Source organism: Moschus berezovskii, chromosome 25 (assembly GCF_049115385.1).
Source record: "Moschus berezovskii isolate FMDL1 chromosome 25, NW_MosBer_1.0, whole genome shotgun sequence".
In the NCBI taxonomy this organism is placed as follows: Eukaryota; Metazoa; Chordata; class Mammalia; order Artiodactyla; family Moschidae; genus Moschus; species Moschus berezovskii.
Window position 1 is genome coordinate 41,692,871 of NC_142484.1, and position 20,674 is coordinate 41,713,544.

At 42.6% G+C, this 20,674-nt stretch overlaps 1 protein-coding gene across 1 annotated transcript in view; it reads right to left on the reverse strand.

Moving 5' to 3' along the window:
- Positions 1–6,623: 6,623 nt before the first annotated feature.
- The window catches only part of RAB38 (RAB38, member RAS oncogene family), a 60,241-nt gene continuing 46,190 nt past the window's right edge, over positions 6,624–20,674 (reverse strand). Inside the window, exon 3 of the mRNA XM_055416173.2 lies at positions 6,624–7,510. Coding sequence (XP_055272148.2) covers positions 7,358–7,510 — 153 coding nt within the window. The 3' untranslated portion in view covers positions 6,624–7,357. The remainder of the gene's footprint in view (positions 7,511–20,674) is intronic.

Consider the following 20,674-nt stretch of genomic DNA (forward strand, 5'->3'; position numbering starts at 1 on the left):
ACAATATTTTGTCCTAATAGAAAGCATAATCTGGGCCAGCTGGGGTTTTGAATTTCAGGATTTTATGTCTACCATGACAGTTTGAGTGAGTGTATCGCAGTTGCATGCCGTGTGCTCATTCCTGTCTGACTCTTTGCTCCCCCTCTGTCCATGGGATTCTCCAGCCAATAATACTAGAGTGGGTTGCCATTTCCTCTTCCAGGGGATCTTCCTGGCCCTGGGATCGAACCAGCGTTTCCTATGTCTCCTGAATTGCAGGTGGATTTTTTACCCACTGAGCCATTGGGGAAGTAGTTGTATACTAAAGCCTGTGTCTGAATATTAACATTCTGAGAGGCTATCAGTCAGTTAATTCAGTTGCTCAGTCGTGGCTGACTCTTTGGGACCCCATGGACTACAGCACGCCAGGCCTCCCTGGCCATCACCAACTCCAGGAGTTCACTCAAACTTATGTACATTGAGTCGGTGATGCCATCCAACCATCTCATCCTCTGCCGTCCCCTTTTCCTCCCGCCTTCAATCTTTCCCAGCATCAGGGTCTTTTCAAATGAGTCAGTTCTTTGCATCAGGTGGCCAAAGTATTGGAGTTTCAGCTTCAGCATCAGTCTTTCCAATGAACACTCAGGACTGATCTCCTTTAGGATGGACTAGTTGGATCTCCTTGCAGTCCAAGGGACTCTCAAGAGTCTTCTCCCACACTACAGTTCAAAAGCATCAATTCTTCGGCGATCAGCTTTCTTCACAGTCCAACTCTCACATCCATACATGACCACCAGAAAAACCATAGCCTTGACTAGACGGACCTTCGTTGGCAAAGTAATGTCTGTGCTTTTTAATATGCAGTCTAGGTTGGTCATAACTTTTCTTCCAAAGAGCAAGCATCTGTTCATTTGAGAAACTATCAGATTGAACAAAATCAGTGGGTTTGTTGAAACGGAAACTTTCACTTGTCAATGCAGTGAAGTACTGTTCGTTTGCTCCTCAGAGGCACTTGCCCTCATCTTTGAGAGTTGCTTTGACTAGTCCATCAGTACTTCTGGCCTGTTTGTTGGGATTTCTCAAGCTTTCTTCTCTTATAGTACTGGGGAGCTGTGTGGTGCTTGGGGACCCCAGAAAGCCAAGAATATTTTCAGACAGGAAAAACAGATGCATCTAAATCTAAACCCATGTATAATGCCAGTTCCAACATCTGAGTGTGAGTCATGAATGGAGAAGTGATGAAAAAACACTTCATCATGACAACAGTAGATGACAATAGTGGTTAAAGGATTCCTAGGATTTCTTCCTGTGGAAAAATGCCAGGACTATGCTCCATAATGCCACTAATGTATTGCAGTGGGGGAAACAATAATCTCATACTGCTTTCTCCTGTGGCCCTACTTCTTTCCTTGTCACAGTTTTATTCCTATTTGTTTGCACACTACACATTTCACCCATTTAAAGCATGCTGAAATTAAGCTGCTGGATTGGAGTCCTTGCTTTGCCAGTTGGTTTCTGTGTGAGCTTTGGCAAATTGCTCAATATCTGTGTACTTCCATTTCTTCATATATCAAATGAGGAGATGAATACTTTTGTGTCGCATTGCCATGGGAATTGAATGGCATCATAAAGTGGCACATCAGTGATTGTCCGACAGTACGTGTTCTATAAATAAAAGTTGATACAGCGCTATACAGGAGTATATGAGTGTTGATGATAGAATCAATCAAGAGCTGTGCAAATTGCAAGAACACTGGCATCATTTACAGAGATAGACAGGCTTCCCAGGTGGCGCTAGTAGTAAAGAACCCACCTGCCAATGCAGGGGACATAAGAGACCCAGGTTCAATCCTTGGGTAGGGAATGGCAGGAGGGCATGGCAACCCAGTCCAGTATTCATGCCTGCAGAATCCCTTGGACAGAGGAGCCTGGTGGGCTATGGTCCATTGGGTCACAAAGTGTTGGACACGACTGACTCGACTTACCACGCACCCACAGAGATAGGCAAGACTAAAAGGCTGTGCCATAGTGCTCATCTTTAAGGAATGGGTAGGATTTCCATGCAAAGAAAGGAAAAGAATATTGCAGACAGCAGGAAGAGCTAGCTGAACAAAGTAGTCTAAAGTAGCTAGATTCCAGTGTCCCAGGAAGAATGTATGCAGGCACATATATTCTGTTTCCTTAAATACATTTGGAGCTGCAGCCTCTGCATTTAGAAACCATGTTTTCAGAAGCGATGTCTTGGTTTGGACATCTGACTTCTCTCTTGACTCACGGTGAATTATTTACATGTTTGTGTCTCCTAGCTGATCATAACACTCTAAGATCTGAGACCACGACTTAGTTATTCACATGTCCACAACAGTGCCCAGCCAAGTGTAGGGACAGTCATTGTTCAATGAACATTCGTCAAGGGAGAGAAGGAATCCATGAATATTCATTTTGCAGACAGTATACATAACAATTTTCTGTGATGGATGAGGGTTATTATACCTAGTTATGATCTTACCATGCATATCTTAGACATCACATTTCAGTGCTTGTTTAGATACAAAAGCAGTGGACTAGAGATTGCATGGTAATAAGGGCCATTGTTTCGACGCTCAGACATTTTAAGAGCCACCGGCAACTGTCACTCAATCAAACGTGAAAATCTCTGAACTGGGAGGTGATCTTTGGGAGCATTGATAGAGGAGCAGTGAGACTGGGAAGGAAAGAAAAAAAAGGGTGTGATAAGGCGCAGGTTGCCACTGAGTGAACTTGACTCAACTGTGCTGAGGGTCTCTGAGTGATACAGCAAGGCTCACGTGTATCCTGCCTGAGGGGTGAGGAAGCTGAAGTTTTTATCTACCAGTTTACGTTAGTCTCAGATGAGGCTGCTCCTGAAGGCATTGACTCTGTAGCACTCCCATCTGTGCAGCATGCGAGACGAATATGCTTCACGCACCTAAAGACCATTTCAGGTAGAATCGCGGGGGCTGTCAGGGGACTGCAATGGACTGTTCACTTCCTCTGCTTCTGTTGCTGTTATTCGGTCGCTCAGTCGTGTCTGACTCTCTGGATCCCACAGACTGCAGCACACAGGCTTCCCTGCCCTTCATTATCTCCCGGAGTTTGCTCAAACTCAGTTCCTTTGAATCCATGAGGCCATTCAACCATCTCATCCTCTGTCACCCTCTTCATCTCCTGCCATCTTTCCTCTGCTATGGTCTATTATAGCCCACCGCATGCATTACCCAGATTCACTTATGTTGCAGGTCAAGTTCATTCTGTCTTTTCACTGATTATTTGTTTTAGATCACTTGTTATAGTTCCAAAAGAGAGACCAAGAAAGAGAGAACTTAAAAACAGGAGGCCTGTAGTCTCCTGCTGTAGTTAATCTTGAAGCCATAATTGATATTCATCATTTCCCTCCTTTATTACTTCCATTCCCTAGACCAAGCTGCTTCTTGTCTAGGTTCATCTTGCGGTGCAGTAAGTCAGTCTTCGAGCCCTTAGAGGATGAGTCCCTGGTCGCTTGTCCTCATCAAGGTATTGTAGCTGCAATTGCCCTCTCGTTTCTCACCAGGGACCCGTCAAGACGCAGGCCAGTGAGTCCCATGATTTCCAGACATACTCCTTCCTGCTCCATTATTTAGCAACAGCTCTATGGCCTCATCACAATCAGGATGAATTACCCTTGTCTATATAGTAACTACCTTCTCTGACTGCTGGCCACTGGGCATAAGGGCCAAGAATGATCAGGCCACAGCTGAAGTTGTAGATTTACTGTGTCCCCTGGTAGAAATATCAAGAGTTCTAACCCAGCAGAACCTGAAGTTAGAAAAAGGGGAAGGCCACTTTCTTTTTCTTTTTTTCAATTTATTTTATTGGAGCATAGTTGATTTTCAATGTTGTATTAATTTCTGCCATACAGCACAGTGATTCAGTTATAAACATATGCATTCTTTTTCATATTCTTTTCCATTATGGTTAATCACAGGATATTGAATATAGTTCCCTGGGCTATGCAGTAGGACAGGAAGCCCACTTTCTTAAGTGGATTATTTAAAGGGGTAGTGAAAGGCTTCATACTCCCTTTTGATGCTAGCTATCTAGGACTCAGCACGACGTATACAGTATCACTTAACAGTACAACCACATTTTGAACCATGCAGGGTATCATTCCTAGCAAACCAAAATAGCATATTTACAGTCTCAAGCCTGGTTTACAGGGAACAGGCACCACTGACCTTCTCACTGAAGTTGGCATACCTCTTTTGGGGATATGCCTTATTAATTTTTTGGGACATCCCTGGTAGCTCAGTGGTAAAGAACCCACCTGCAATGCAGCAGATGTGGGTTTGATCCCTGGGTGGGGGAGATCACCTGAAGAAGGAAAACAGCAACCCACTCCAGTCTTCTTGCTAGGAAATCCTATGGACAGAGGAGCCTGGCCGGCTACAGTCCATGGGGTCACAAAAGAGGTGGGCATGACTTTAGTGACTAAATAACCTTATTGTTCTAGTGAAGCGAGTGTCATCTGGGCTCTCCCTGGGAACATAATCAGCTGGTAATTTCTTTGACATTACAAAATAAATACATTATAACATGCCCACCTCTCTGAGACCTTGGAACTCTTCTCCAACGCTTTGCCAAGGTGGTTCTGGCATAACCACATCATTTGTTTTAGGCCAACATCATTTCCAAGCTTTTAAGGGCTATTCCAGTAGCATGTTGGGATCCGCTCCAGGTGTACTTGCCAGAAAGTTAAAAATTAACTCACATGAGAGTGCCCTCAAACAAATAGATTGTTATCTGATCTTACGTTCTGTCCTCTCTGATCCAGTGTCTCAAGACCAGTTCCTCAGAACATCCTCCTGATTCCTAGAAGCAATCATTAGCCAGGTTCAATAGTTCATTTGGTTAATAATCCATCTCATCTTGAAACATGGATCATACTTTTCCACTCAAGTCATACTGAGATTTGATCCTAATTATTTGTCTAGAAGCAATGAAGGGAGATGGGAGCAGAGCTTGAGAAGGGAAACATCACCTTATAAAACATCCTGCTGATGTGGGGTTTTAACGTGGTAACCGGTTGTTCTCCACAGGAAAGGGTAAGGGCCTCTTTTTCTGGAGCAGAGTTTCAGAAGACTCTCTGGGTTCAAGACTCTTAAAAGCATCTACCAGAATGTTACCTCACATTTCAGTGTCTGACTCTTTCCCTATAAAGACCCTGATTTTAGTGGAGAAGACTTGCTAGCTCTGTGAACTTGGCCTCCTTTATATTTTTCCTTTTCCTAAAATCAAATCTTAGGCCTGATTTTCAGCACGGTCTATCCTGTAGCTGAAGGAAGTGAAGGTCACTTTGATTGCTAGTTGGAAGTCTTTAAACTTTTACACCAAATCTTCAGTCAAGTGTTGACTGACACAAGCCTGTAATTTTTTTTTCCCTTTAGAGTTTCATGGAAATTAATGAACTCTGCAATCGTATGTCTTTCCAACACCAGAGCAATACAAGATTTACTTCTAACTGTGTTCTATCTCAATCCACCTGATGAGACTCTTAGTAATTATGATGCTATAACTGGCCAGGGATTGGCTCCCCCATATTATCCACCAGTAAGGGGGTCCCTGTTACCACCTAGGTAGTGAGTCATTCAATTCAAAAGCTGGTGTCAAGCCTCAGCTTCCTAAACCACTTCTGTCCCAACTAACTTGGGCAGGTTTTGGTTTCAACCATAAGACCCCAAAACAAGGATCTGAGTGAAAGTAGCTTATCTAGAAAGTGACCCAGGAAGCACTTGTAGAAGAGTGAGGTGGTGAGGAAAGAAGGAAATGAAGCTAATAAGAATGAAAGCCAATAAGGACGAAATGAAGACCATAAAGGATGAGGCAGGTGGGAAGGTCTCCCCTATGGGAACCAAGGGCTATTAATCCCATTGGGGGTGTCTAAGAGACTGCAGAGAGCATGCTCAGAACTGGTCTTCCTGAAAGAAAAAGAACCTAAGGTATTTATCCCTCAATCTCTGCTGTCATTGGTTGAGGGATGCTTCTGGAGATATTAACTCACTGGCCTGCCTGCCTCATGGGTCAAGAGTTCCAGGGGCCAGAGAATGCCCTTAGGGAAAGGATCACAAGCACGAATAATAGGAAGCAGTGTGGATAGTATTTATGGAGACAATGAATGCCAAGATAATATGGGCAGGGCACCCCCAAAAAACATCTGTTACCAAGTTCCTATGAGTATATTATCAACATCAATGAAAACTAATGCCCTTCAAGAGCAGTAGCTACCGGCAGCATACCTGCACCACAGCCTTTGTGTAAAGCAAGATATCAACATTCCTGTTTTAGTTGTTTCTTTGTGTGTTGATTGGTTTGGCAGCTTTCCTGACCAGAATATATGAAAATATATTCCTCTGCTTAACCAAAAATTGTGTAGATACACTGCCTGCACTCTTGGCCTATATGCCAATATGAACTGTAGATACAGACGAGATGCTTGACTCATCTCAGTTGTAACAGTACCCTTCCTTTAAGTGCGTCTCTCACATCTCTTTTTTGAAATTAAATTTTAGAAATGGGTCGAGAGAACAATGGACACACAGTCAGAAAAAAAAAAGTTCAGAATACTGAGAAACTTGAAGCACTTGCAGAAATAAGGAAACAGCATCTTTTCATGTTTTATTTTTCACTTGTGAAAATATATATAATATATATTACACATACAGAAGAGTCCCACAGCTCAGGTTAGAGAAAGCTAACAGAAAGGCACGTACCAGGGGAGGTCTTTTCATAAAGTTTTCAGTGAAACCAACATTCAGGGCACGGCAACTGACAATAAAAGCAACAAAAGAACAGGAAGCCTGTGTCCATGACTCTGAAGAGCTTACTCAGAGACAACTCCAGGTCTGCTGAGAATGGAGGTCATCTCTGGAGAAAGGACGGCTTCTACTTAATAGGCCTGTCAGAGCAGCAGAGGATGTACTGAGGTCTGGACAAAGACACCAGGGGCAAAGTGAAAGCCAGCGCTTAACTTGACAGCTAGTCTGTTCTTGTCCCCTTTCTCTTTCAGACCTGAGGCCCTGGCTGACCCAAAGATGCAAATAATAGGGCCAACTCTGTGCAGAATTATGGTCAGCTACAAGACAGAATTTTGTAACAGACTGAATATTTTAAAAGCTTGTAAACACTGTGCTGATGCTGTGGGGGGAAAAAAAAACATAAAAAGGAACATTTGCTATTTCTCTTGGAGGAAAGAAAGATACAGGCATAGGTCTTTGGCTTGCCCCAGGTGTATCCCCATCCTGACATTTATCCAAGATGGTAGGATTTGAGACGGAATTCATGAGATGATTGGATTCCTCCCACCATACTCCAGCACAGGAGCCTACTAGGATTTGGAGCAGCTGGAGCAGCTGACAACCCTTGGCGATGTGAGATGCGGTTTCACGATGTCAGGCTGAATGGACTCCATCAGGTCACACTCATTGGCAAGTATATGTTTCACCAGGCATCTGGAGGCTTCATCGATGTTGATATTTTCCTAAGGGGAGAAAACAGCTTTTAGTATTCAGTATTCTAGAATAACCCTAGAGTTGAGATTTATATGAAACAAAGGGCAGTATTTAAATATCTCTTTCTAAACCCTGTCCCATGCATCCTCTCTCTATTCCCCTCGCTCTCGTTTATTCCTTCTAAGAACTTCACATTTTAGTGTTTCACAAAAGTAAGTATATGGATTTGTTTTGTAAATATTCATTAGCACGTTTCGATCATTCAAGCTCAACCCTGAGTTCACTTGCTATGAAAGCTTACGGTAACTTTTTGAGTTCCACAAACAACAAACCTCTCCCATTTAACAGAGCCTTAATAAGAATTCTTCTGAGGGTTTATAAATCTAAAACAAGGTGAATTTCTGGTTGTTTTTTTGTTGATTTGTGATGTTGCTGTTGCTGTTGCTGGTTTTTATACCAGAATTCATTCACACCCCCAAATCAGCGGCTTAAAGCAACAAAGTCATAACTGTTGCCTACGTGCATCATAGGATACCTGGCTTTTCAGCCATCAACCTAGGCCAAGAGAAATTCTATCTCTGTGCTTGCCATGCTTGCAGAAGCAGGGAGAAAAGAATATGGTGAATCAAGCACTGGCTCTTATTGCTTCTGGAGAAAAGTGAAAGGGAGACACAGCGTTTATCCTCCCATTTCATTGTCCCATGAAAGTCATGTGTTCACGCCTAACTTCAGAGCCGCCAGAGCATTGCCGTCCTGCCACTGGAGAAGGCAGAGAGCCAGAATTCATGTCCCTGGGCTTCCCTTTCCTCATCTATGTGACAGTCTTGATGATAATGCACGTGCTGTGTGCTCAGTCGCAAATATCAAATGTGAGATATTATATCTGTTCACAGGTAAGACAACTTAAATTTAGAGAGAATAAGAGACTCTTCCCAGTGCCAAGATCATCCAACAGAAGGGTTTGACAGAATTCACAACCAGATGTTGCTGACATCAAAGCCTGGCTCTTACCAAGTTTTATTCCTTTTCAACTTTTCAAAATCAAGAGCAATAACAAAAGTTCTTACTACAATGTTAGGACCAGTGGGTGCAAAATAAATCTTAGAACCTTTCTCTTTCATAAAGCAAGTTTTAAGCATTAAAAAGGGCCCTCCTGGATGAGCAATATAAGTTACATTTGACAGTAGTATTTTTTAAACCTCCACTCCTATATTAACTTGCCAGTAAAATAGGGTTCTTTCATTTTAATGTGTAAATTGGCAAAATCTACTAATGAAGAGACTGAAGTGTGGATAAATGAATGAAAATCCATCATCCTCATGAGAAAAACAACTAAAACTTAAGCCCAATTAGTGGCAGCCTAGCAGGGTCATTTTAGTAAAAGACAAGATGATGCCAGTGAAATTGTGACTTTTAACACATTAGCTGGTGTCAGGACTAGGATGTGAGATTATGAAGGACGGGGCTCTAGACTCAGGAAACCATCAGAGCCAAGGAGTGGCTGTGCCTGCTTTTAGATTGTACATGGGAACAGGGTTCATGATGACTCACAGTCATTCAATCTATATTCTTTAGATTCCTCCGAAGTAGGAGGCATACAAAGACAACACTAAATAAAGTCTGTCCTTGCGAGAACTTACACTAGCAAGGCAAACAGCAGAGGTATAATAAGGTTGAAAAGGGCATCTGGAACCAGACTACGATGAGCCTGGAGTGAGAACTTGGCCAGATAGAGCCACTGAGATTTCTTTGCGAGTGAAGTGCCGAAAAACACAATCCGATACAAATCCATTACTAGACAAAACTATATGGACCCTTGGGTGGTGGTGGTTTAGTCACCAAGTCCTGTCCAACTCTTGCAGCCCTATTAACTGTAGCCCACCAGGCTTCGATATCCATGGAATTCTCCAGGTGAGAATACTGGAGTGGGTTGCCATTTCCTTCTCCAGGGCATCTTCCTGACCTAGGGATTGAACCCGAGTCTCCTGCAATGGCAGGTGGATTCTTTACCAGTAAGCCATCAGGGAAGCCCTGGACCCTTAGTACTCTTTTTAATTACTTAATTTATCAGTGAGCACTTGGGAAATACTTACTTTGTGTACCATGGTTGCCATGGCACATCTATTTCAGGTTGGAACCTATCAGAGGAAGCCAGGAAGAGAGGCAAGCGCTACACTGACCACATGCGTTCTGCAAAAGAGCACAGAATCCAAAGAGCACAAGCCAGAAGCCAACCTTATCTCAGCTCCCTTCCTGGTGGTGTGACCTTGGGAAAACGGTGTCACCCACTCCCCACCTTAGTTTCCTCATCTGTAAAGGGAAGCTACTTTACAGTTGATTGTAAGTTAATATGTGTTAATACTTACAACATGCAAGACACTTAGAACAGTGAATAGGATATGGCATACATTTAATAAATGTTATCTACATCTCAGTTCAATTTCTCAGTCATGTCCAACTCTTTGCAACGCCATGGACTGCAGCCTGCCAGGCTTCCCTGTCCATCACCAACTCCCAGAGCTTACTCAAACTATGTCCATTGAGTCAGCGATGGACTTCAGTTTGGCATCAGTCCTTCCAATGAATAGTCAGGACTGATCTCCTTTAGAATTGACTGGTATGATCTCCCTGCAGTCAAAAGGACTCTCAAGAGTCTTCTCCAGCACCACAGTTCAAAAGCATCAATTCTTTGGCACTCAGCTTTCTTCATAGTCCAACTTTCACATCCATACATGACTACTGGAAAAACTATAGCTTTGACTAGACAGATCTTTGTTGGCAAAGTAATGTCTCCGCTTTTTAATATGCTCTCTAGGTTGGTCATAGCTTTTCTTCCAGGAAGCAGTTCAGTTCAGTTCATTTCAGTTGCTCAGTCATGTCCGACTCTGCGACACCACGCACTGCAGCACGCCAGGCTTCCCTGTCCATCACCAACTCCCAGAGCCTACTCAAACTCATGCCCATCAAGTCAGTGATGCCGTCCAACCATCTCATTCTCTGTCGTCCCTTTCTCCTCCCGCCTTCGATCTTTCCCAGCATCAGGGTCTTTTCCAATGAGTTGGTTCTTCGCATCAGGTGGCCAAAGTATTGGAGTTTCAGCTTCAGCATCAGTCCTTCCAGTAAATATTCAGGAATCATTTCATTTAGGATGGACTGGTTGGATCTCCTTAAAGTCCAAGGGACTCTCAAGAGTCTTCTCTAACACCACAGTTTAAAAGTATCAATTCTTCGGCGCTCAGCCTTCTTTATAGTCCAACTCTCACATCTATACATGACCACTGGAAAAACCATAGCTTTGAGTAGATGGACCTTTGTTGGCAAAGTAATGTCTCTGCTTTTCAATATGCTGTCTAGGTTGGTCATAACTTTTCTTCCAAGGAACAAGCATCTTTTAATTTCATGGCTGCAGTAACCATCTGCAGTGATTGTGGTACCAAATAAATAAATAAAGTCTGTCACTGTTTCCATTGTTTCCCCATCTATTTGCCATGAAGTGATGGGACCAGATGCCATGATCTTTGTTTTCTGAATGTTGAGTTTTAAGCCAGCTTTTTCACTCTCCTCTTTCACTTTCATCAAGAGGCTCTTTAGTTCCTCTTCACTTTCTGCCATAAGGATGGTGTCATCTGCATATCTGAGGTTATTGATATTTCTCCCAGCAATCTTGATTCCAGCTTGTGCTTCTTCCAGCCCAGCGTTTCTCATGATGTACTCTGCATATAAGTTAAATAAGCAGGGTGACAATATACAGCCTTTACATACTCCTTTCACAATTTGGAACCAGTCTGTCGTTCCATGTCTAGTTCTAACTATTGCTTCTTGACCTGCATACAGATTTCTCAGGAGGCACATAAGGTGGTCTGGTATTCCCATCTCTTGAAGAATTTTCCACAGTTTGTTGTGGTCCACACAGTCAAAGGCTTTGGCATAATTGATAAAGCAGAAGTAGATGTTTTTCTGGAATTCTCTTGCTTTTTCCATGATCCAGTGGATGTTGGCAATTCGATCTCTGGTTCCTCTGCCTTTTCTAAAACTAGCTTGAACATCTGGAAGTTCACAGTTCACATACTCTTGAAGCCTGACTTGGAGAATTTTGAGCATACTTTGCTAGCATGTGAGATGAGTGCAATTGTGTGGCAGTTTGAACATTCTTTGGCATTGCCCTTCTTTGGGATTTGAATGAAAACTGACCTTTTCCAGTCCTGTGGCCACTGCTGAGTTTTAGAAATTTGCTGGTATATTGAGTGCAGCACTTTCACAGCATCCACTTTTAGGATTTGAAATAGCTCAACTGGAATTCCATCATTTCCACTGGCTTTATTTGTAGTGATCCTTCCTAAGGCCCACTTGACTTCTCATTCCAGGATATCTGGTTCTAGGTGAGTGATCATACCATTATGATTATCTGAGTCATGAAGATCTTTTTTGTATAGTTCTGTGTATTCTTGCCACCTCCTCGTAATATCTTCTGCTTCTGTTGGGTCCATACCGTTTCTGTCCTTTATTGAGCCCATCTTTCCATGAAATGTTCCCTTGGTATCTCTAATTTTCTTGAAGAGAGCTCTACTCTTTCCCATTCTATTGTTTTCCTCTATTTCTTGGCATTGATCACTGAGAAAGCTTCCTTATCTCTCCTTGCTATTCTTTGGAACTCTGCATTCAGACGGGTGAAAGCGAAAGTAAAGTTGCTCAGTCGTGTCAGACTCTTTGCAACCCCATGAACTATACAGTCCATGAGATTCTCCAGGCCAGAATACTGCAGTGGGTCGCCTTTCCCTTCTCCAGGGGATCTTCCCAACCAAGGGATCGAACCCAGGTCTCCCGCATTGCAGGCGAATTTACATCGGTATACCTTTCCTTTTTTCCTTTGCCTTTAGCTTCTCTTCTTTTCTTAGAATATTTATCTACATATTCTCTTCATTTAATCATCAGGAGAACATGATAATGTGTGTATTCTATTCCTTTACTTTGCAGCTGAGGATACAGATTGAGAACGGGTAAGTGGCTGGTCCAGAGCCAGTTGTGAGTCTAAGAAGAGTAAAACTAATACTTGCCATGATCTTTACAATATACTAACTGCAAAAAGGCAAGAGGTATAGTGTTTAGGGCACAACCTTATCTCAAGTCCCCCTAAGTATTTTCCCCAAATAAATAAAGGAGCACAGTATAAACAGGGCATGCGTTTCCAGCCTTTAAAGGGTAAGAAGTTATAGTCGGGGCCTCAGGCAAGGCTACTCTGCACTGGTGGTCCTTCTGTCTTTCTGTACACTCTTAAAGTCACAGCCAGTCTAGACTAGCAGAAGGGATAGCAATACAGAACTAACTTCCCTCTCCCTTTTCTGTGAAATATGAGCATGAACAATCAAACCCTGCCTGATAAAACTATAGGTTTGGACTTTGTTCAATTATATTGTGATATAACTGATTGTGATTCTTGGCAGCCAAGTAAACACAGCCAGGCCCACATTTTCTAGGTGATTGTTGAGAAGCAGCTGTTGGTTTAAGTGCAAAATACTACCTGGGAATTTTTATTGACACTTATTCTAGCGAGTTTTAACAACACTTTCCGGAGCATCTTTTGCAGTAAAGGTAATTTATCCAACCTATGACTTCCAAGACACATACACTTAGACTGAATCTGGCTGTGATTTCTTTACATATTTGCAGTATGACAAGGTGGCCTATTGTGCTGAGTACTTTAGGTTGATGTGCGCTCATCTTCACATCTCTGCTCAGCATCTTTTCATTTATATCAATAAGCTTGCCCCGAGAAGTAGGCTTAAAATGCCCAACAAAGCATTTTAGTAAAAAAGAACGGTGGGAAGTACCATAATATTATTGAGTGTCCACTCTGTGCTGGGCATATAGCAAGCACTTTATTTATGGACACATTGTTCACATCCAATCCTTACAAAAATCTATTAAAGGACTAACAGCCATATTTTAAAGGTAAGGAAACTTTAACCTTTACCAAGGTTAAGTAACTTAACTAGAACAGAGTAAGAGCTTGGTCAATCTGTCATTCCAACCAAATAGGCCTAACTCCATTTTCTATTCCGCTCCCATATATGACATGACCTTATCTCCACAATTAGAACAGATATTAAAGTAGTTTTATTTCTAAAGCAGCAGTATGCAATCTCGGCTGCATATTCACTCAGCTAGTTCAAGAAAATCTGTTGCCAGGGCCCTTCTTCCAGACATTGGTCTGGGATGAGGCCCAGCATGAGTTGTTTTTTTTTTTTTAAGATTTTTCCACTTCTTTGAAATGTGCCTTCAGATTTGAGACACACTCATATCATTAAGAGACACATATCATATCATTAAGAATGTCTTTAAAGATGCTCCTTTCATTTCAATCGTGCACTCTCTGGAAATAACATTTAGTGCAGTGATTTTAAGCTGCAGTGATTTTGATCTTCCCAGAGAGAAAGGCATATAAATCTAACTATCTGAGGTCTTGGGTACGTGTCAGTGTTTTTAATTAGCTCTTTAGAACATCTGTCTGGTGGCAAATTATTTAATCTCTGACCCCCTGGTGCCAGAGAGCAAAAACATCCTAGCAGAAAACTTCACTTCTGCCTCGTTAGAAGCTGGCGGAGAATTCATCCTTCTCTAATCTTTCCAAATACATCACCCTCCAACAAAACACCAAGTGTACCAGGCGCTCTGAGGTTAGGGTACTAAATTCCTCAGCTCTGTGAAATTTTAATTAGAGCAGATGGCCCACCAGATAATAACGCCAGTGCAAGAAGTCTCATGCAGAACAAGTGCTTTGAAAATACTTTCTCTAAGAAGAGCCAGTGCTTGTACATGGAGTGCATAAGTGCCAAACCTTCTGCGAGCTCTCATTGACTGGAGGTCCGGTCTAATGTGGGGCAAGCACAATGGACACCTGTATTTCTGTCTGCACAGCACGTTTTCTTCCCTCACCCCCCAGGTCACTCCTCCCTTCCTTTGGGGCAACTACTTCCTCCCACTGGCAGTCATGAGCTTCTCCTGAGACTCCTCTAAACTGAGCCCTATATCTCAGACCTTGTTCTCAGAAGCTGAAATTTCATTTAATCTCCACAACAAAGCCGAGATGGGAGGTATTGACGTTATTTGATAAACAGGAAAGTGAAGTTCAGAGTGGCTAAAATGACATTGTCAAGGTCTCAGAGACAATAAGGGGCAAAATCTGGCTTCCAATCCAATCCTGAAAGGTTCTATATCTTCTCTTCTTCTCCTCGTTGATGTCTTATAGTTCCCGGCCAACAGTTTGTAAGGGCCCAAGCGAGGGTCTACCTCAATCCAGAGCCCATGGTTTTGCATTTTGCCACATGTTCTCCATGAAAGGAAGACAAATCTGAAAGTTATCAGACTTTAGTCTACCTAATGGGCACTGGGAAGGATGGCTGGAGCCATATAGTCACTGATTTCAATACAGGATAGAGTCCCATTGCCAGCATGGACATACGGGGGAAGAGAAAGTTCACAGATAAGATCAGCTCCAAAGACAGTGTCCTTCTGACAATAACTCCCCTATCCCCACCGTCACCCCAGTTCGGCCCCTGTCCCTCATGCACTAGATGTAAAAGTCCACCTCAAACCCTCTTTCTCCCCACTTTCCTACAGTCCCAGGGCCTCCTACCTTATAGCCCATTATCCTTATATCCCTCTTCCAGCACCTAGAGCCCCACTCCAGCCATGGAGCAAGTTTATAGAGAACCACCCAATATTAAAGAGAGAGGGAAATTAGACATCACTAATTCAGCTGATCTTGATGCATTAGGTAATTAAGGCAACAGAGGAGGGAAGTGACATGCCTGGCATCACACAGGCTACCTCTTAGTTCTCCAAGTAGCGCTACTGGTGAAAAATCCACCTGCCAATGCAAGAGACATTAAGAGACACATGTTTGATCCCTGGATTGGGAAGATTTCCTGGAAATGGCACCCCACTCCAGTATTCTTACCTGGAAAATTCCATGGGCAGAGGAGCCTGGTGGGCCAGCTACAGTCCATGGGGTTGCAAAGAGTCGGACAGGACTGAGCAACCAAGCTCTTAGCTTGCCCAGTAGTAAAGAATTTGCCTGCCAAGCAGGAAATGCAAGTTCAATCCCTAGGGCAGGAAGATGCCCTGGAGAAGGAAATGACAACCCATTCCGGTATTCTTGCCTGGAGAATCCCATGGACAGAGGAGCCTGGTAGCATACAGTCCATACATGGGCTCACAAAGAGTCAGACATTTCTATCATGATAAAGGCTTCCATCCTGACATTTCTACGTGCCAAGACAAGAGAACTGAGGCTAGAACGTTGTTGTCCCAGGAAGTAACGGAAAGAAAATGAGGCTTGGAGTCAAACTTGGAAATTTGGTTGCCATTTACTGCAGGGCCAAGGGAAAGTCCAAACCCTGAGCCTCCCTTGCTTAGTGTGTAAAATGAGGCTAATGACAACTCTAGTTCATAAGGCACCTGTTAGATCAAATGATACTCACACAAATGAAGCACCTAGCCTCCACATATTGCCCTCGGATGAACACCTCTCCTTTTTGTGTCTGCCTCTCTTCACCCTCTCCCTTTAGGTTATTCTTCAGTGATCACTTTTCATAAGAGGTTGCCTCTAACTCCCCCAGGCTGAGACAAGCACCCCTCTGTTTGGGCACCTATCACTAGTCAATATGCTGGCTTGTTTGTATTTTTGCAGCACAGGAGGCTCCTGGGGGCTTACTGCTGCAGCCTCGTGTCTAGCACAGTGCCTGCAATTAGGAGGCACCTGGAAGATACTGGGTAAGTGAATGAACGAATTAATGCATGAACCAGTCAGGGAGGCCCTCAGAACAGCAACAAGTTCAGGTTTCAACCTGAAGATAATTTCAGATGTGGGTTATTTCTGCAGGGGGTAAAAGGAAAACATATGCACAACGGAATTTACTTCACAAGTCAAACTGCCTGTTCTTATCTTGTGTTCCAGCTACGATTTGACACAATTCTTTTTAGGTAAAATGAAGGAAGACTGACTGAACCAGTTTATAAAAATTGAGCTGAACTGCTAAAGGCTTTGCAGTAGAGTGGACCTATGTCAGAGTACTGACTTTTCTCTTTTAAAAATAACTCTTCATATCTTATTGCTTCAAAAACTATTTCAGGGGACCTATGCTATTTAATAAGTAGGTGAACTTGGACAAATACTTAATTTTTCTGGACCTTACCTACAATTTAGAGAGAATAACACCCACTTGACAGAATTAGCATGGTTAGAAATATCTTATTTGGGGCAAAAGTAGAAGGTGGGTAATATGTATTTTAATGACTCTATATTACACATAATTATTTTAATATCATCTTCTCCTCTTAAGAACTTTTATGAAACTGAATAGAAGGTCAATTCTAGTTTAAAATTTTATTTAGTTTATCTTTTCTTTACATATGCTCCTTTTGTCCAGCCCTTAACTCACTTTTTAGTAGAGAGTTTGAAATCTTTACTTTTTCAGAGAGTATTGTTGGAATGAAAAGCTGAGAGTTGAGAAAACTGAAAAGTTGTAAAGTTGAGAATTATGTTGTGTTTGCAGGCCAAACTGAGGACTTAAACCCAGGACATAGCCTCTTGATAGCTCTGAGCTACTGTTCTGAAGACAGAAGGTAGAAGCCTGGATACATAGGAGGTTTTGTAACAATAATCAGGTAGTCAGAACATCAAAACATTACTGTTAACTAAGGAAAACCAGATATCGCAAGGGAAGGAATTTAGTGTTTTTCTATGTCTGGGAAAATGCAAGGGTCTGGGCTCAATGAAATTATCCCTTTGATACGCACATCAGCTGTCTGGGGCCAATATCCTGGGCTTTTTCATCCCGAGTCTCCTCAAGGGTGGCTGCAGGAGCTGACGGCTAAATGGAGGGCATCCTCTTTCTACCTTGAGATCCCTCAGGGCTCACTGTGCAGGTGGCTATAGTATGATGGTTTGATGGCTGCAACATCCTTTGTTTAAAAGAATGTTCTCTTATAGAAAACATAGAAACAAGTGAAAACATACAGAAACAAGTGTGTGCATGCTAAGTCGCTTCAGTCCTGTCCGACTCTTTGTGACCCTACGGACTGTAGCCCTCCAGTCTCCTTTGTCCATGAGATTCTCAAGGGAAGAATACTGGAGTGGGTTGCCATGCTCTCTTCCAGGAGGGCACAGAGGAGCTTTTAAACATCCTCTGTTTAGAATAATACTCTCTTGGGTAAAAACATGCGGAGAAAAGAACTATGAGTAAAAGTGAATGTGTGGATAAAACTAAACAAATCCATCTTTCCATCACCTTTTTATATTGGGAAGGTCATGCTGCTAGCTAGCTACCAGAATTGTGGCCCCAACCCTAGAATCTATGTCTACTCTTTACCACTAACTCCTGATGTCTAACTCCTAAATTCCTCAGTCGGATATCAAGTCATTCTTAGCCTGGGCAACCTCGCTGAGGCAGTACTTGGCATGTGTTATATAATTTTTTCTCTTCCTGATGTGGAATAACATTATCTTTTTCTCCCTTTTACATACTTGTAATAGGAAAAAAAAAAGAGGTGATACATCAATTTGAAGTTCCTATCATGTAATATTGAAAGATCATGTAGCTAAATGAAATAATTCATTTTTCAGCAAATAATCATTGAGCACTCTCCAGGGACCAGGCACTATTCATCAAAGTCTTTACACTCTGTGCTTCCTTACACTACGGAGTCAGCCAGGCTGTGACTATCTCATTAGCCCAGGCCTCTTCCACCCCTGCTTTGAGATGCGAATGGTGATACGTGCCTTTCTCACAATCAGACTCTGACATCTCGGCCTGAGTCAGCCCTATGTAATTGCCTCTCTTCTCTGATCACAGGCCTTCGTTTTCTTCCCATGGCAACCGTCCTCCATGTTCCTGCCAGATTGTCTCCTGACCACTCTCACAGCATGATACAGGATGCTTGGGGCTGGTGCACGGGGATGACCTGGAGGGAGGATATGGGGAAGAGGGAGGTGGGAGGGGGTTTCAAGAAAGGGAACACATGTACACCCGGGGCGGATTCATGTCAATGTATGGCAAAACCAACCAATATATTAATGTAAAGTAATTTGCCTCCAATAAAATAAAAAAATAAAAATAAAAAAAATAAAGTGTAATGATGGTCAGGCCACAACCGCATTCCCAGCTCAAAAACTCTGGGTTGGCTCCCATTGCCTGCTCAGAATCAGTGCAGACCCTGATACTTAACCCTTGACCCTTGAGGGCCAGCCAGCTCGGCCACAACTTTGACTCTGCTTTCTCCTCTCCTCTGATTCTCCTCGCTTGGCTAAGTTCCAGCTGAGCTAAGCCATAGGCCATTCCCTCCATGTGTTTTGCTTGGGTTATTCTTACTCCGTCTATATCTGTCAAACACAATTCATTTGGAAGAATATAGCTGTTGGTGTCTACTTGATTCACAAGGATTCCATTGCATTCTGCTTTGAATTGTTGGATGAAATTCAAGTAGGCTGCCCAGTTTTAGAATCTTTTAGTTACTTTCAATGTTTATTACTTGTGCATGTATTTATTGAAGAGAAAAAGTGTGGTAGAAAGACTCAGAACTATACTAGCTCCGTCAATGCTAGCTGGATAACCTCAGAGAAGTCACCATAACCTCACCCTCCTCATTCTGAGCCTCAATTCCTTTACCTATAATCTGTGATTAAAATAATGCCAATTTTGCAAGGTTGTTGTGACTGTATATCAGATGAGATGAGATGTTTGAAAGAACTCAGGAATAGTTCAGGCATGCAAGAACCCCTGAGAAGAAAATACAACATGTTGGAAATAATCCAACATTGCATAGTAAGTTTTATATGAGAATGTTTGAAGGGACAAACATACTTCTTTGTCAGAGTAAGATATCTTAAAGCAGGTTCTGCAGTTTTGTAAGGTGGTACAGGCGGAAAAAAGCATCTATGGTTGAATAATTTTAGGCATGTTAAGTTAAAAATCATTCAAAATGTTTCTTTTGAAGAAGGAATTCATAGGGCCTGGACTCCATCTTAGGCCTGTTCATGCTGATCATGCTCGGCCACCTTTCCAATGGACTCTGAACTTTGTGTTTAGTGCCTATGAAAACGACAATAGAAGAATAAGACCCCCTCCAGACAGAGGCACCTTGAAGATCGTATCTAGGTTACTCATCGCCTAAGAGAAAACATACACTAATCACCCCTTCCTCCAGACAGGCTGTAAATTTTTCTGTATCTATCAGAGTGTAACCTCAGGTTTATTGATTATTGGCTAACTGTTTGACTGTTTGAGCACATGAGCACATATCACGTGAATGATGGGTTATTGGGATTGTATTTTCCTTGGCTTATGTAAGTCTCAAGGAATTTGGAGTGGTGGGTTCAGACATGTACATATGGGGTATAAAAGATTTTCACAAATGTTGGTCGGGGTCCTTGGCCAAGAGGAGACTCTGCCTTGGGTCCGCCAGTGTAATAAACTGCACTCCACTATCTGCATTGTCCTTCTGAGTGAGTTTGTTTCCCGGAACGCGTGGCTATAACACTTTATCACAGGATTCTTCAGGCAGATTCAGGTTGGGAGGGGAGACCTGGAAAGAAGCAAGCTGTTCCTCTTCCCTCTCCTATCTCCAAGCAGAGAATGAGTGTGCAGGATTCTGTGAACTTATATGATCACAGAACACTGATCTCATGCTCTGTTTCACAGGGCTGGGGTTTCTCTTTGCAGTTTGGCAACTTTTGATTGAGAGCAGTGGTAGAATAAATGGGAGTGGCTGTAGATGGCCGCTGTAGGGCTGGGTGGATCGAGACACTTATTAACCAATTTTGTGTTATACTGGTGGCTTTTTTAACCCTTTCCTAGGTAGTGCTATCTCCATTTTTGCCTTTTTCCATTTTTCTGAGCCTCACCTGAAAAGAAGTACATGCTTTTGTTTGTTATTTGTTTTTATTTGACTGGGCCAGTTCTTAGTTGCAACACTCCAGCATCTTTAATTGTGGCACGCAAACTCTTAGTTGCAGCATGTGGGATCTAGTTCCCTGACCAGGAATCGAACCTGGGTTCCTTGCATTGGAGTGTGAAGTCTTAGCCAATGGACCACTATGGAAATTCTGATGTGTTTTCCTTTGTTTGTTTGTTTTTGCTTTTTGTATTAACATGACTTCAACAGAGGAGGGTGAGATCACACTGGTAACAAAATTG